This window comes from Micropterus dolomieu, linkage group LG18, assembly GCF_021292245.1.
Source record: "Micropterus dolomieu isolate WLL.071019.BEF.003 ecotype Adirondacks linkage group LG18, ASM2129224v1, whole genome shotgun sequence".
NCBI lineage: Eukaryota > Metazoa > Chordata > Actinopteri > Centrarchiformes > Centrarchidae > Micropterus > Micropterus dolomieu.
Window position 1 is genome coordinate 14,980,115 of NC_060167.1, and position 13,659 is coordinate 14,993,773.

The 13,659-nt window shown below is 40.6% G+C and overlaps 1 protein-coding gene and 1 long non-coding RNA gene across 6 annotated transcripts in view; one reads left to right on the forward strand and one right to left on the reverse strand.

Annotated features, from left to right (window-relative positions):
* LOC123956304 (rho GTPase-activating protein 40) overlaps window positions 1-12,761 on the reverse strand; it is a 26,970-nt gene extending 14,209 nt beyond the window's left edge. The window contains exons 1-2 of one of the 4 annotated variants that reach the window (XM_046028400.1): window positions 12,569-12,761; window positions 1,374-1,594 (exon numbers count right to left, since the gene is read on the reverse strand). In XM_046028400.1, the coding sequence (XP_045884356.1) occupies window positions 1,374-1,575 (202 nt within the window). In that variant the 5' untranslated portion in view covers window positions 1,576-1,594; window positions 12,569-12,761. Of the gene's footprint in view, window positions 1-1,373; window positions 1,595-1,676; window positions 1,795-4,585; window positions 4,846-6,738; window positions 6,881-12,568 lie in introns of those variants that run through there. The other 3 variants (XM_046028399.1, XM_046028398.1, XM_046028401.1) reach the window with 3 other exon arrangements.
* On the forward strand, window positions 1,198-5,148 carry LOC123956305. 2 transcript variants are annotated; one of them, XR_006821505.1, is made up of 3 exons: window positions 1,198-1,242; window positions 1,358-1,597; window positions 4,497-5,148. It is a non-coding gene; the product is annotated as an uncharacterized LOC123956305 (long non-coding RNA). The 2 variants fall into 2 exon arrangements; XR_006821504.1 differs by lacking the exon at window positions 1,198-1,242 and having other exon boundaries at window positions 1,251-1,597.
* Window positions 12,762-13,659: the final 898 nt, after the last annotated feature.

Genomic DNA, 13,659 nt, shown 5'->3' on the forward strand with positions numbered 1-13,659 from the left:
GGTCTGTTGTCTGTTCCAGAGTCTCGACTGAAAACTAAAGGGGACAGAGCGTTTGCAGTCAGGACCCCGAGGCTCTGGAACAGCCTGCCCGAGGAAATCAGGTCGGCTGAGTCAGTGAACTCTTTTAAGTCCCTTCTTAAAACATACTTTTATAGGAGAGCCTTTCCCGATCTTATTTGACTTTATTTTATCCCTTTTATTTTATTGTATTTTACTAATTTTATATTTATCTTAAACATGTATTTTAGTCTTTTAAATGTTTTCATGCTTTTATCTTGTATTGTTTTTGTATTATTGTCTCTTGGGTATTATTGTCTTTACACTTGTTAAAGCACTTTGTAACTTGTTTTTGAAAAGTGCTCTACAAATAAAGATTATTATTATTATTATTATTATTATATAATCTATAAATTGTTAAATATCTGACTCGACTGAGTTGTAGCAGCTATTCATAAATCCCTTACCAAGTCTGTGTATAAAGTTCCTTTGAGTGCAACAGTTGGCTGAGTCACTCGTTGTCCCTCAGGTTGTGACACAGGGACATGTCCTTGGCGGCAAGGTTTGCTGTATGTCCTTCTCTTGGGTTTATTCTTAATATATTGTTATCTTCGAGTTCTTTGAAAACCAAAATATCTGAATATCTCTGTAACTGTTCACGCTAAACTCTAATGTTAGATTTGTTAGTTAGCTACGCAACAATTAGACCCGGCAGTTAATATGTGTAAATGTTAAGTAACAACTAATCTCTACGTAAGAACCAGTTTAGGAGGTGGAAAGTGTTTTAATTTACGGATGTGTAAATCTACCCTTTGTAAACCTTCTGCTCATAACCAGGTTAAGTCTGATTTTATGAAGGACTGGCTCTTGGACACTAAGGACAGTAGTTGGTAAGTTGTTTAAATTTAAAAAGTAACAAAATTGTTTCACCTCTCAAAATAATAATGAGGCCACAGACGCACCAAAATCCAGACTTCAGAGGGTTTACTCATTAGAGAACAATTCATTTAAAACATCAAAAGGATCTATTACAGGGTAGAATTAATATGATCAGTTTGAGTGGACACAATTAAAGCACATTCCTATCAAGTCAGCGTTGATGAATGGCTATTTGGCTTGTGCACATAAAACACTCCCTGCCGCAGAGTGTTTGATGGTGTTGTCATAGTGATGAGCGCTACTTTGCTGCATGAGAGAAACCTGATATGTTACCATGGCAAACGCATCATTTCATGGAGGACACCGGTGTGTGATCCTGGGTGGATGGCTGTGTTTAACACTGATGGTTTGTAATTATATCACATAAACCCATGGTGACTTCCATCTAAGCTCTCTGCCCATTCTTAATCTGTCAGCGCAGGATTTGCAGTATTTACCTTCTGAGTGTCTGGAGTCTCTCCTGGTGCATTCGTCTGCGTAGCCACTCCCCTGTCGGATGGTCTCCACCTCACTCCAGAACGAGTCCAGGCAGAGTTTGTCGGGGTGCTGCTCCTGATCCTGGGGGGACGGCGTGTGCGTGCTGTGTGCGTCTTCAGCGGCTGCCTGGTCCTGCGGGCTGGCCCAGGGCTCCACGCTCATCTCGGTGGGGCTGGGATTTCTGGTACACACATACACACACGTAAAGAAATCGCACACATGCATGCATGCAAACGAACAAGCAGGAACACAAAGACGCATACAAACGCAGCAGGAACGGTAAAGACTGAGGCGGTGTGGGGAGGAGGAATCAGCCGGGAGAGCCCAGAGAAAAGGAGAGACAAAGGGAGTGGGATGGAGGGAGGGCTGGAGTGAGGAGAGAGATGGCAAGAGAGAGGACACAAAGGGGGGTCTCTATTGTTCTTACAAAATGTGGCATGGAGGCATGGTACCGTGTAGATCCACTAGATGTCACTGTAAGAATGGGAGATCTGTTTTCCTAGGGGTAACGCCCCTTCATCTACTGAAACAGATCCAAACATATAACCCACTAAAAATGGCAGAAATAACATGAAACATGAAAAATAAATCCTAAATTATCTCAGATTCTTCACAGCCAGCCTTTTCTGTGTATAACAACAGAGGATATTGTTCCCTGACAACAATGGGACACACTCAGCTGTGGACACACTCGCAGCCCCCAGCACTAAAGTGTGAACCGGTGATCAGGGACACAGGAAGTCGTCTGCCGACTCACTCCATCAGTGTGCAGTTCAGTCACATTCCTCCAGTCAGAAAATCTCATGAGACATACCAAACTGCACTACTTCATTTCTGAGGAATGCCAGGTGCCTTATTGTGCCAACATGACAGAACAATGAGATGATAGATGGCCGACATATCAGAGCCAAAAATATCTGTCATACTGAGATGCCATGAGCTTATCACTAAGTTCCTCATAAATACCCATGCCAACTAAAAGACAGACGAAGACAGATCAGATCCGGTTTGTTCCAGATCAATGCTTTGGTTTGTTAAACCAGTTTCATGGTGTCTTAGAGCAGGGTCGAGTGGTGGGAGTGGGGCTGTGATTACAGCAGTTAATTAATAAAGCGAAAGTCCCTTTTGTTTAAAGAAACAGAAAAACATTAGACCACCATACGCAGACAAATGCTGAAATATAAAGCAAGAAGCAAAAACCTTACTATCACTACGCTTACACTGCATTAAAGCCTTTACATTAATCAAAACTATCAAACAATGTTAAGTAAAATGGGCCATACTGTTGTTTTAATTGTTCTCTAAACCAGAATGGTTACATTCCAACATACATTGTGTTATGTTACTTGATAACCAAGAAGATGCCATCTCCTACTTGACCAACCAGCAGAGTCTAGGCAGTATGCCTCAAGTATGTAACGGATATTAACATCTAGTACTACATAATAGATCTGTGACGTAACAAATGTGCAATTTTAGTCGGATCTTTCATTTGACTGGAAAGACATTTCAGCTTTGTTTTCTTTTAGATTTTTCCATACAGACATCTTCCCTCAACATATTAAGACCATGTAATTACCTAACTAATCCAGACATCGAATGCATTATAAAAAATGTTGCACAGATTCAATGTACCTCATTGGTACTGTCATTACTGAAGGCATCAGCAGTGATTGAGGCATCTGATTAATCAATCATCCATCCATCCTTCGTCAACCGCTTATCCTGCGTACAGTGTTGCGGGGGGGCTGGAGCCAATCCCAGCTGACTTTGGGCGAAAGGCGGGGTACACCCTGAAAGGATCGCCAGTCCATCGCAGGGCCAGATTAATCAATCATTTCCTTTGTAAATATGAGAAATCAGTGGAAAAATGCCAATTGCACCAGAGCCTAATGTTCTGTCTTCACATTCCAGTATACCAGAAGATTTAAACCCAGATATTCTATTTACAATTATATAAAACAGAGAAGAGCAACAAATCCTCACTCCTTAAAGGCTGAAAAACAGCCACTGTTTGGCATGTATGCTTGAAAAATGACTTAAATAATTAATCCATCATCACAGTTGTTGTTCAATTTGATGCAAATGTTTCAGATTTAGATTGATCCACTTTGAATACTTTGAATTTTTTTTTTGTCACATTAAGATTGTAGCAACATCATTTGTGTAAATGATTTGTGTAAAAAATATTAATGTCTCCACTCAATTGAGACAATTAAATTAATTAAAGACAGAGAGATTAGTGATTTCTATTAGTTCCACTGATATTAGGTTTAAATACAATATGGAGAGGAAAATGCGGTACTGATGCTAAAAAGCAATACATTCATAATAAAGGCTGTTCTTTTTATGCAACATCTGGCTCAATATATCACTCACACACAGCTGTCCAAAGCCATAACATGTGCTCACAACCTGCTACATTTAAGGATAAAATACATCAAGCCTGAGAGATCAGAGGTCTGCAGACAGCTGGCTCACAGCAATGCACTCTGCATCCTGCTGCTCAGCAGCCACATCAACTTCAGTGAACATTACAAGAACTCAGATTAGATTTAAATGATGTGAAAATATCTGAGAATTTTCTGAGACAATAAAATGACCCGAGTTCACAAAATAAACATGTTTCTATCCCATAAATGAGGGTTTGTCTGCAAACTACCAAACAATTATCATATGTTTAAAAGCTGTGAAAAATGCCAAATCAGGGTCACCATCTAAAAAATGTTATACCCTACAGCAGAAACTACACGTACCTGCAAAGGTATTTATTTGCATATTTATGTTATGATGACTGTCAGCAGTGATGGAATGTAACTATTTACATTTACTCAAGTATTGCACTTAGGTACAATTTTGAGGTAATTGTGCTATTTTGTTTGAGTATCTTCATTTATGCTACTTCATCAAATATTCCACTCACAGTGTTGTACTTTGTACTCCACTACATTTATTTGACAACTATAGTTACTAGTTACTTTTCAGACAAACAAAACATGTGATCAGTAGATGAAATACGAAAAGTAAATGATTTAAAAACTTATTCCACCACTGTCAGAATATTTTTTGTCTTTCCCATAAAGTGCCATCTACACGACTTCACTTCAAGCACACACATCACTCTGATCCTGCTGATCCAGCTCCATCTCCAACTCCTTCTCATCACACGTACCTGGCTTTTTTCTCGTGGGAGGATGGCTTCACGCGCTTGCTCCTCGCTGGGCTTTGGGTAAGATAGAGCCTGAAACGGCTCAACTTAGTGCTTGGAAACTGCATGGTGGTGGACCCGAGCCTGCTCACCACTACCTCCTCTCTGCCTCCCATATCTGCAATGCTTAAGCTCCAGGAATTACAGTCCAGCACAAAACCTAGCTTTATCCAGTCCTGGTAGTTGGACACCATGTGAGTACGATGTAAGTCTCTCTGCTGCTCCAGCTTCTCTGTGTGGTGACAGGAAGTGATGTTGGCAGACTTAACAGAGGCTGTTTGGCTTGTTTGTGAGCTGAGTGGAGCTGGAATGCAGGAGGGAGTGACGACTCCCCGCACATCAACACATCATTCACACCATTCACACCTGTCCCCTCCCACGTCCCTCCGAGGTGACACTCCCTGCTTGCATCAATTTCATCTCTGGTTCAAACAAGAATGTTCAACAAAACTAGTTAAAACCCCTTTGGCTGTAACCTAATGATGACAGTGCTTGTTCTAGTTAAGTAAAGGTCTAATGCATGTAAACGACGCCACACGAGTGAGAGTTGACTAACCTTATTGTCGACTCACAGGAACACCTCAGGCACTTCAATGGCCTTTCAGTGAAAGCTACACATCTCTACTTGAGCTAATTAATCAAGGATTCTTTGATGAAGACTAGGCGTGTTATCAGGTCTTTGCTTTGCTACTGTATGAGTTGAGAATTAAGTTAATCAAATGGATCACAGGATGAAGACTTCTCCTTTCTCAAACTCTGTGGTTGAGTTTGCATTGCACACAGGTAATCCCAAGTACAGCTAATTTACCTGGTATGGTACAGCTTCTTATCACACAATTCATGTTGTCATGATTACCATCCTAGTTCAACCTCATACCAGAGGTCTGGTGGATGTGATTTACGTGTGTGAGTGCGAGGCAGAGTGAGAAAACCCAACAGCAAGAGAAAGTGTCAAGTTCCTCAAGTGCAACAGGTCTGTCAAGATTGCCTGTGAGCAGCACTGTAACCCCCCAACAACCCATGCACCAAATCACTGTCTATTCATCACTTTTTCATTCTCTCTTGTCATGCTGATCATACGGCCATCAGCTGAGGATGCAAGTTGAGGTGAAAAGTGAAAAGATCATTCTAGTGGTTTTTGACATTTGGGTCATTTTAGTCAAGCCTGCCATTTTCAAACATTTCACCTAAACACTGATGCGCGTTTGTCAAAACTCTGCTAATGCATGACTTTGTTTTGTCTTGATGAACAATTCTGGGAATGCGCTTCCATGAAAATTCAACTGAAACCCACTGGAGCTTACAAGGAAGAGCCTAATCAGTTACTTATAGTTAACCTCTATAGTTTGTCATTTAACTCAGCTCTAAAAATGTATCTGAAAATAAAGTCTCAAACTCTTGTGCCACATTCACAAGCAACTCAGATTGTAATTATTAAATCTAACTAAGTATGCCAGCAACTTTGCCATGGAGTACCCTCAGGGGACAGGTTATAGAGGAATGAGGAAACCAATGGAGGAGAAGAGTGGCAGGCATTGTCTTATTTTTAAACCTGCTAATAATACTCCTCACCTTGCCAGTGAGTTACAAAGCTCAGCCACAAACACATGCTCCTTTTGTAAATAGACCATTTAAAACAGAGTCTGAAAATGTCAGGGCCTGTTTCTTGTTGAATTGGCCTCAAATTAACTTAGAGAATCAACAGGAAACCATCCACTCTGAGAGGGGAATGGACAAAATGTCACACTGCTGTCTTACATTTATACTCAGCACTGTGGGAAATAACACAAAGTAACCCCAACCAAAAACTCTGGTCAAGGAATACAGTAATCCAATTGAAAAAGCGGCTCGTGTTGAAAGCAACATAGTCTTTAATCCTCGTGGCTGAATTCCATTGCAAGCTCCTTAGCTTAGAGAAAATGCAACAGTTCGCTCAAACAGCCTTGAGAAAGTGTTTCGTGTCAACCCGTCACAGCATGTAGGATCTGTCCTATGATATAAAGACAATCTCAACCACAGAGATCATTGAGTTTGAATCACAGTCTACAAAGACACACATAAGCTTCCAAGTCCCAACAACCCCTGAGTCCACAGCGGCAGTAGAGGCCTGATCCTACCTGGCCTTGGCCCGCGTGATGGCTCTGCCCGAGAGCAGCAGGGTCGACGAGCCACCTCTCCCCCACGGCATCCTGCTGTTGTTGTCCCCCCAGACTGCTGCAAGCTGTAGGAAACAGCAGCTGCCTGCCCCTGGCAAGCTGTTTCCTTGTAAATCTCAACACACAAACACATTCGAACAAGGACGGTCTCACTGTGCTGCTCAGCACGTCACTACATCGCATCCTGGTGCAGGAAAGGAGAGGTCTGCATTTTGGAGGGGGGCAAGGAGGGACAGGAGCTGAGTGGTTGAATACCTGACCAGGGCTGAGACACAGACTGAGGGAAGAGATTGTCTGAATGGCTGGTTGGGTGGACGGGGTGGGAGCTGGGAGCTGAATCAACCAGTGGGACAAAAAAAGTTTAAAACATCCTTTCTATTAGTGGCAACATGCTCACGTATTCATTTACTGATTTACTCAAACAATGGAATTTGAGATGTTGTCTTTAACTTGACCTCTGCTCTTTTGTCTTTGTGGTTTTTTACCAGTCACTTAAGGCCATAATCCAATTTACTGTCACTTATTTACAGCAGGGTTTAATATCAGTGAAAATCAGCAAGGTCTCACACAGAAACAGTGGCTTTTTGCATCAGGGGGAGTTTTTGGACATAACCTGGTTTGACAGGGTTTAAGACCAAAATCTGACTTGCTTTTATAATCTGAACCCGCTACATGACACAGGTCAGTTGGGACAAAGCTGCAAACTTGGTCAAACTTAGTGTTTAGTCATCATGCTGTGCATAGATTGGAGCATGGCTATAAGATTACATTACATTACATTCATTTAGCTGACGCTTTTATCCAAAGTGACTTACAATTGCCATATATGTCAGAGGTCGCAACTGTGACTACAACAATTGTTTTTAAATTTAATTGCACTTGGGACTTTAGAGGATGCAATTTCAACTATTCATCTTTATAATATATTTGTTTTTTATTCTTTATTTCTCAATAAATGTCTTTATATACCTTAATTAAAACAAATTAAACTGCCTCTGTGCATGAAATGTGCTATACAAAGAAATTTGTCTTGCATTGTCTTGTCTTTTTTTTTTCCAGGCATTGCTTGACATACAGTATACAGCAAATGTGTGAGGAAATAGTCTTCTGATTTTCCATTTGAAAAGGGCACTTTTACACCCAACTCCTGTATCCCTCTTAGTCAAATTCTGCGGCTCTGACTGTCCTTGCTGTATTTCTGGGTTGGTGCACAAAAAGGTTACTTGTTGCTAAACTGAGCTAAGACAGATGTTGGGTTTCTTACGGCATCGTATTTTGAATTACTAAATTTGTCTTAGTAGGAGAGAGCTTTGAGAGCTCAACAGTAAGGATTGGACTTTGTACCACAGCAGTGTTGGGTAAGTTTAAGATTATAAGAAATCTATACAATGTTTCTAGGAACATATGTGAGCGACTCAGTGGTATAAAGCTCAAAATGTGACCTTTGAGACTTTGTTCACAGCGAATACTTTTTAAACCCACTGGGGCATTAAGAACATTGCTAACCTTACACAATGCCCTCTATACCCACTGAGGGAAATGTTTTAAATTATTTCATGTCAAAGATATTTATGAATAGCATAAAAGTGTATTTCTTCTGGGTGATGGTGGCTTATTAAAGGTTGGCTAAGAAGGACCTCAAGTAGCTACAAACATTTCAGTATTATTATTTTCAGTTCAGAAACCCTTTTGGTGTGCCCCGGTCCACTTTGTATTATATTTAATACTGTACTGGCCCAGTGAAGCCTCCTTTACAACAATCAAGCCTCCTTTACAACAATTTACATTAGTCAAAAACAAACATGCACACTTAATTAGATTTTTAATAGATGTTCCCGCTAAAATGTCAGTCACTGTTAATTAACATATCCATTAGGTGTGGCTGAAATCAAACCCACAGTCTATGCTCTATGCTGCTGGTGTCTCAGCTCTCTGGCAGTTTGCCCGCAGCCAAGTCTTCCACTCAATTTGTCTCTAACCAGATCAACACAGATTAGGGAAACCACAGAGATCCCTCGTAGGATTTTGCCTTCCTCGCCAACTTATTCCTCACTCTTCTTCTTCCTCTGAACTTCTTCAAAGAAGATGGTGCACTTCTACACCGCCATCAATGAGTCCATCCTCACCTTGTCCATCACCATCTGGTGCGCTGCTGCCACTGCCAGGGTCAAGGGCAGGCTGCAGCGTATCATTCACTCTGCAGAGAAGGTGATTGGCTCACCACTTCAGGACCTGTACGCCTCCAGGACTCTGAAGTGAGTAGGAAAGGTTGTAGCTGACCCCTCCCACCCCGGACACAAACTGTTTAAGACTCTCCCCTCTGACAAGAGACTGCGGTCAATCAGGACCAAAACCTCTCACCACAAAAACAACTTCTACCCTTCTGCAGCTAGCCTCATTAACAAGGCCCAGGTCTGTCACTGACACTCCCCCCCTTTCAAATAATACAATTGTCTCTACACGTGTAAATATTATTTCATTTCATATCACGTACAAACCTGGCAATACTCTATTCTTTTATTATTCTTATATAATTTGCATTTTTTTATTCCATATTTATATATTTCTACATTTATTTATGTCAACTGTATGTTTGTCTACGTGTAGAACCTTATCACCAAAGATAATTCCTTGTATGTGTAAAACACTACTTGGCAATAAAGCTCCTTCTGATTCTGATTCTCTTCTCCTCCATTGGTTTAGACTATGGAAAGGTCTCTGTGGTCCCCCATGTGTTCCGTCTTTTGTCTCTCGGTCACTCTCTTCACTCTCATCTTTATTTTCTTCCTGGTTAAGTCCAGTAAAACCACTATGTCTGTTGTCATGTAACTTCCTCTTACCAAAACCCTTCTTGCCCCAAACCTGTCTTTAAAATGTTTCTTTGCTGTCTCTTGAATCATCATCTCTGACTGTTGCTGCTGGTAAGTTAAGCCCTTTCTCGCCTTCTGTGACAATCCCTCTTAGCTCACAGATATGCCTAGAGGAAAAGGAGAGTGGAGAACGTGATAACATGTCTCTGTGTGACCATGACCCCCAGATGGCATGTGACAGCCAGTTTAGCCTCATGCCCTGCTCATCCACCTCTTGGCAAACAGCACACAGAGCCTGTGTGGAGTAAAGGAGGAGGGTGAAGGGAGGGGAGGAGGAGTCGAATACAGGAGAGAAAAATAACAAAAAGAGGGAAAAAAGAGAGGAAGATAAGACAGGAGAGGAGGTTATGGGAGAGGATAGAGGATGTGAGAAGAGAGGCGGAAATGTGTCTCTTGTAGGTCTTCATTTGTTGGCATTGCTATTAAATGTCTGATAAGAGAATCTGCTAAATGTTTAAAATGTGAATTAAGATTAAGGGGAAAGGATGGATATGTAGCCCAGGCCCACTTCCAGGTGGCTTGACTAAAAAAAGCACATGTTGACCACAGAGCCAGAACGATGCGCTCAGTAACTCATACCTGCAAACTCACACACACGTATTTAAAAACTTGGAAGCATGCCATCAAACTGTAAACACGTGTGCAGACAACACACGCACACAGAAACAGGGTCAACGTACTGCAATGCACTCATCAAATGCTGCAGTTCATTTGATGACAGCTGATGCAAGTTCGTTTTCAACCCAATGAGCAAAGCACTGAACCACACAGACCAGTGAAAATGTTACAGATAGTCACAAGTGCAAAATATTTTTTAAGGGATGAAAAAACAAGCCATGCACGTGTCGTTTTATACATACACATGGGCAGGACTGCGCTGTTCGAAATCCTGCATCGCACCCACAGTGATGCCGCTCATCATTATTTATGGCCGCAAAGTTTGGCACATTAATTCATCGGGGCAGTTTATGTGACCTTGTTCTGCAAGCACAGGTGGGAAGTGAGTTGGAGAAGGCTTCAATTATCTGGTCATATAAACATAATTATGAGTCATTCAAAAAATGTACCTGTCGAATGGGACTCATTAAATAAAATAACTTCACAGAGGCCATCCCATAACTGTTAAAAATGTTCTTATGTCACGTGCACAGATTCAGCTTCTATATTTCAGCCTTGTTTAAGAGACTTCGGTTGGTGTGAAAGATATACAGGCCTGGTGAGTTTAGAAAGATAATAACCACTGTTGATCTGATGCAACAGCTCATATTTGATGATGCGACACGTGACTGTGAATTCATTGCTGTTCCCCTACTACCCAGCACTCATGCAGCTCATTCACTGTCACGCTTTACGTGACATCTAATAATGTTTATTACTTACTGAGAATGAAAAGCAGGCAGTAAAGCAGGTTCACCACAGAAGAGCTATAAAAGCACGTCTTATTTGAACACTTACATGAACATAACACCCACGATAAATGATTGAAACACGATCTGCGTGTAACCATTTGCATTAGCCATTTCACAAACTCTGTCGGTCCTTTCTCAACACTTGCGAGCTACATCAGGATCAGGGACATCATGGATGAACAAATATTTTATATTTTAATTATTATTATTTATTTCCTTTATTGGTTATTTTCTCACATCTTTGTGTGAATCCAAATTCTGTCTTTTGGATTTCACATTGCGTCAACCAAAACAAACTAACGTGTGCTCTCGTAAAGCCACTCACCGCAGCTGCCTACTTGAGCTGTGCAGGGCTTAAGCTGCTAGCAATGAAAGCTGGAATACCTTCTTTTCTCTCGCCATATGGAGCAAAAGTGGATTATAAGAGCAGTAGTACTTTGCACTGACTCTACCACTACTCTGAAGCACACGCCCTTTTCCCTAGCTCTTAAGGTATTATATCAGTAATTTAACAGGCAATCCAAGTTACCTAAAACAAACAAATCATATTTGCCACGTGTTCTCGTCAATGTACACAGACATGACAGTGAGCTGAAAAAATCTGGGATTAAAATCCACAATGTGACAATAATTCCTAAAAGCCAGACAGTATCTCTATATGGATGTTAGTCTGCAGAAAACTAATCTGAAATTCACAGCACTAAACAGTATTACTCAAGCATAGCACATCAAAGTATGCATTATCTTTAAACAAAACAAAATTAAATAGATTACTATGGCAATATCTAATGTCAGCTAATTACAAACATTGGAAATGCTTCATTCCTTTAATTCACTGACATGTATTTAAAAGTTTCCCTGTGGAGGTAGCTAGAGATAGACCCATAAATATCCTTATTTAGAAATGTCAGCTTCAGCCCACATCAACATATAGGCTAAATAACAAGAAATTTCAGTGCAGAGAAATGCCAAAGATATGTTTCCATTACATGATTTCTTACATAGGTTTATTTGTCATCTGTAAAATGTCCTGCTCAGTACATTTCTTTTGTCACAAAACTTTAAAAAAAATAATTTAAGGTGTCCTTACCAAAATACTTGTTGTTCATGTTGTGTAAACTCTTAACTGGACAATCAGTCATGCATAATATTACAAACAAACTGCAATGCAATACGGAAACACTTGCTTTCTACATTGATGTTCATGTTTAGCTGACTGCACTGACAGCTGCACATGCAGGCAGAAAAACACGCCCACGGCAACAGGTCCTGACACCCTAGAAACCAGAAACGCTTCCCGACTGGAGAAGAGAAATACAAAGCTAAACGGCAACATTTCACACAAAACAATATATAAGTCAATCATTTTGCCTCTTTTTTTAATAAACACAACCTCTTGTATAAGAAAACACAAGTGTTTTAATCAGATAATTCACGGTTTTAAACACATAAAAAAGGGTAGCTATAGATAACGGGAAACAAAGAGATCCAAAACGGAACCAGTTTACTCACCGGGGAAAACACCGTCCACACCCCCGGCGTGAGGCGGCTCAGCTGTGCTTGAAGAGAGGATTCTTCCATGTAAGTAAGTAATGTGAGTGCAACAGTGATGCGTCTTGCTGTGAACAGTGACAACAAACAGATGGCAGGAGAGGGGAGCTGGCCCTACCTGCAGAGATGACATAAGAGAGACCGCTCTCCTCTGCTAAACGTCCACTTTATCCCTCTCACCTTGCGCCTGACGTCACCACGCAGGGTCTCCGCAGCGTAGTACCATTTCTGTTTCTACAACATGTTCTTCACAACCCATCAATGATTCTCTGTAGCCTAACTATTGTGTCTTATTGAATTACAGTATCTCTTCGGCTCGGTCTCTAAGCTTCTATCAAACAAAAAAACATATCAAAACCTCTGTAATAATTGGCAAATTACTCAATTTGTCTCTCATGTTGGATATCATACGTTTGTAATGCTCCGAATATATAAAGTAACCTATTACATTAATCATGCAATATTTATTCCAGCACTCTGCACTTTGGACCTGTGCACTATTATATTCATGTATACAATTTACAGAAACAGTTTGACTTATATATAGACATTGTATGTTGTTTTTCATTGTTGCTTTTTATATACTGTATACTTATTGCACTTACTTGTATTTACCCATCTTTGTTTAGTTTAAAATAGAACAATGCAGAGCCCTTGATAGGCATAGTTGGAGAGCAGCCTAACCTAGCTTTGCAGTAGTCTCTGGGGAATGAGGTAAACCACAAAGAAGGAATACAGGATCACACTATTACATGACCTTAAAACAAGAAGGTTGTGTAAATGAATGCAAACCAGACTCTTAGTAGGTATTTCCATTTTAAGGCCCCTGGACAAAGACACAAATGTCACCAATTTAAAATATGATTAGCACTTAAATCTGAGTAAATAACAACACAATGTGACTAAATTTTTGCCACAAGGTAAATTTACTGGAAGGCCACAAGATGCAGTTAAAACTCACAAACATTTCCAGTAAGCACACCTTGTGATAACATTTTTTTTTTGTCAGACTGCTATTTCCAATGTCAATTATGAACTTTTAACCTCACAAT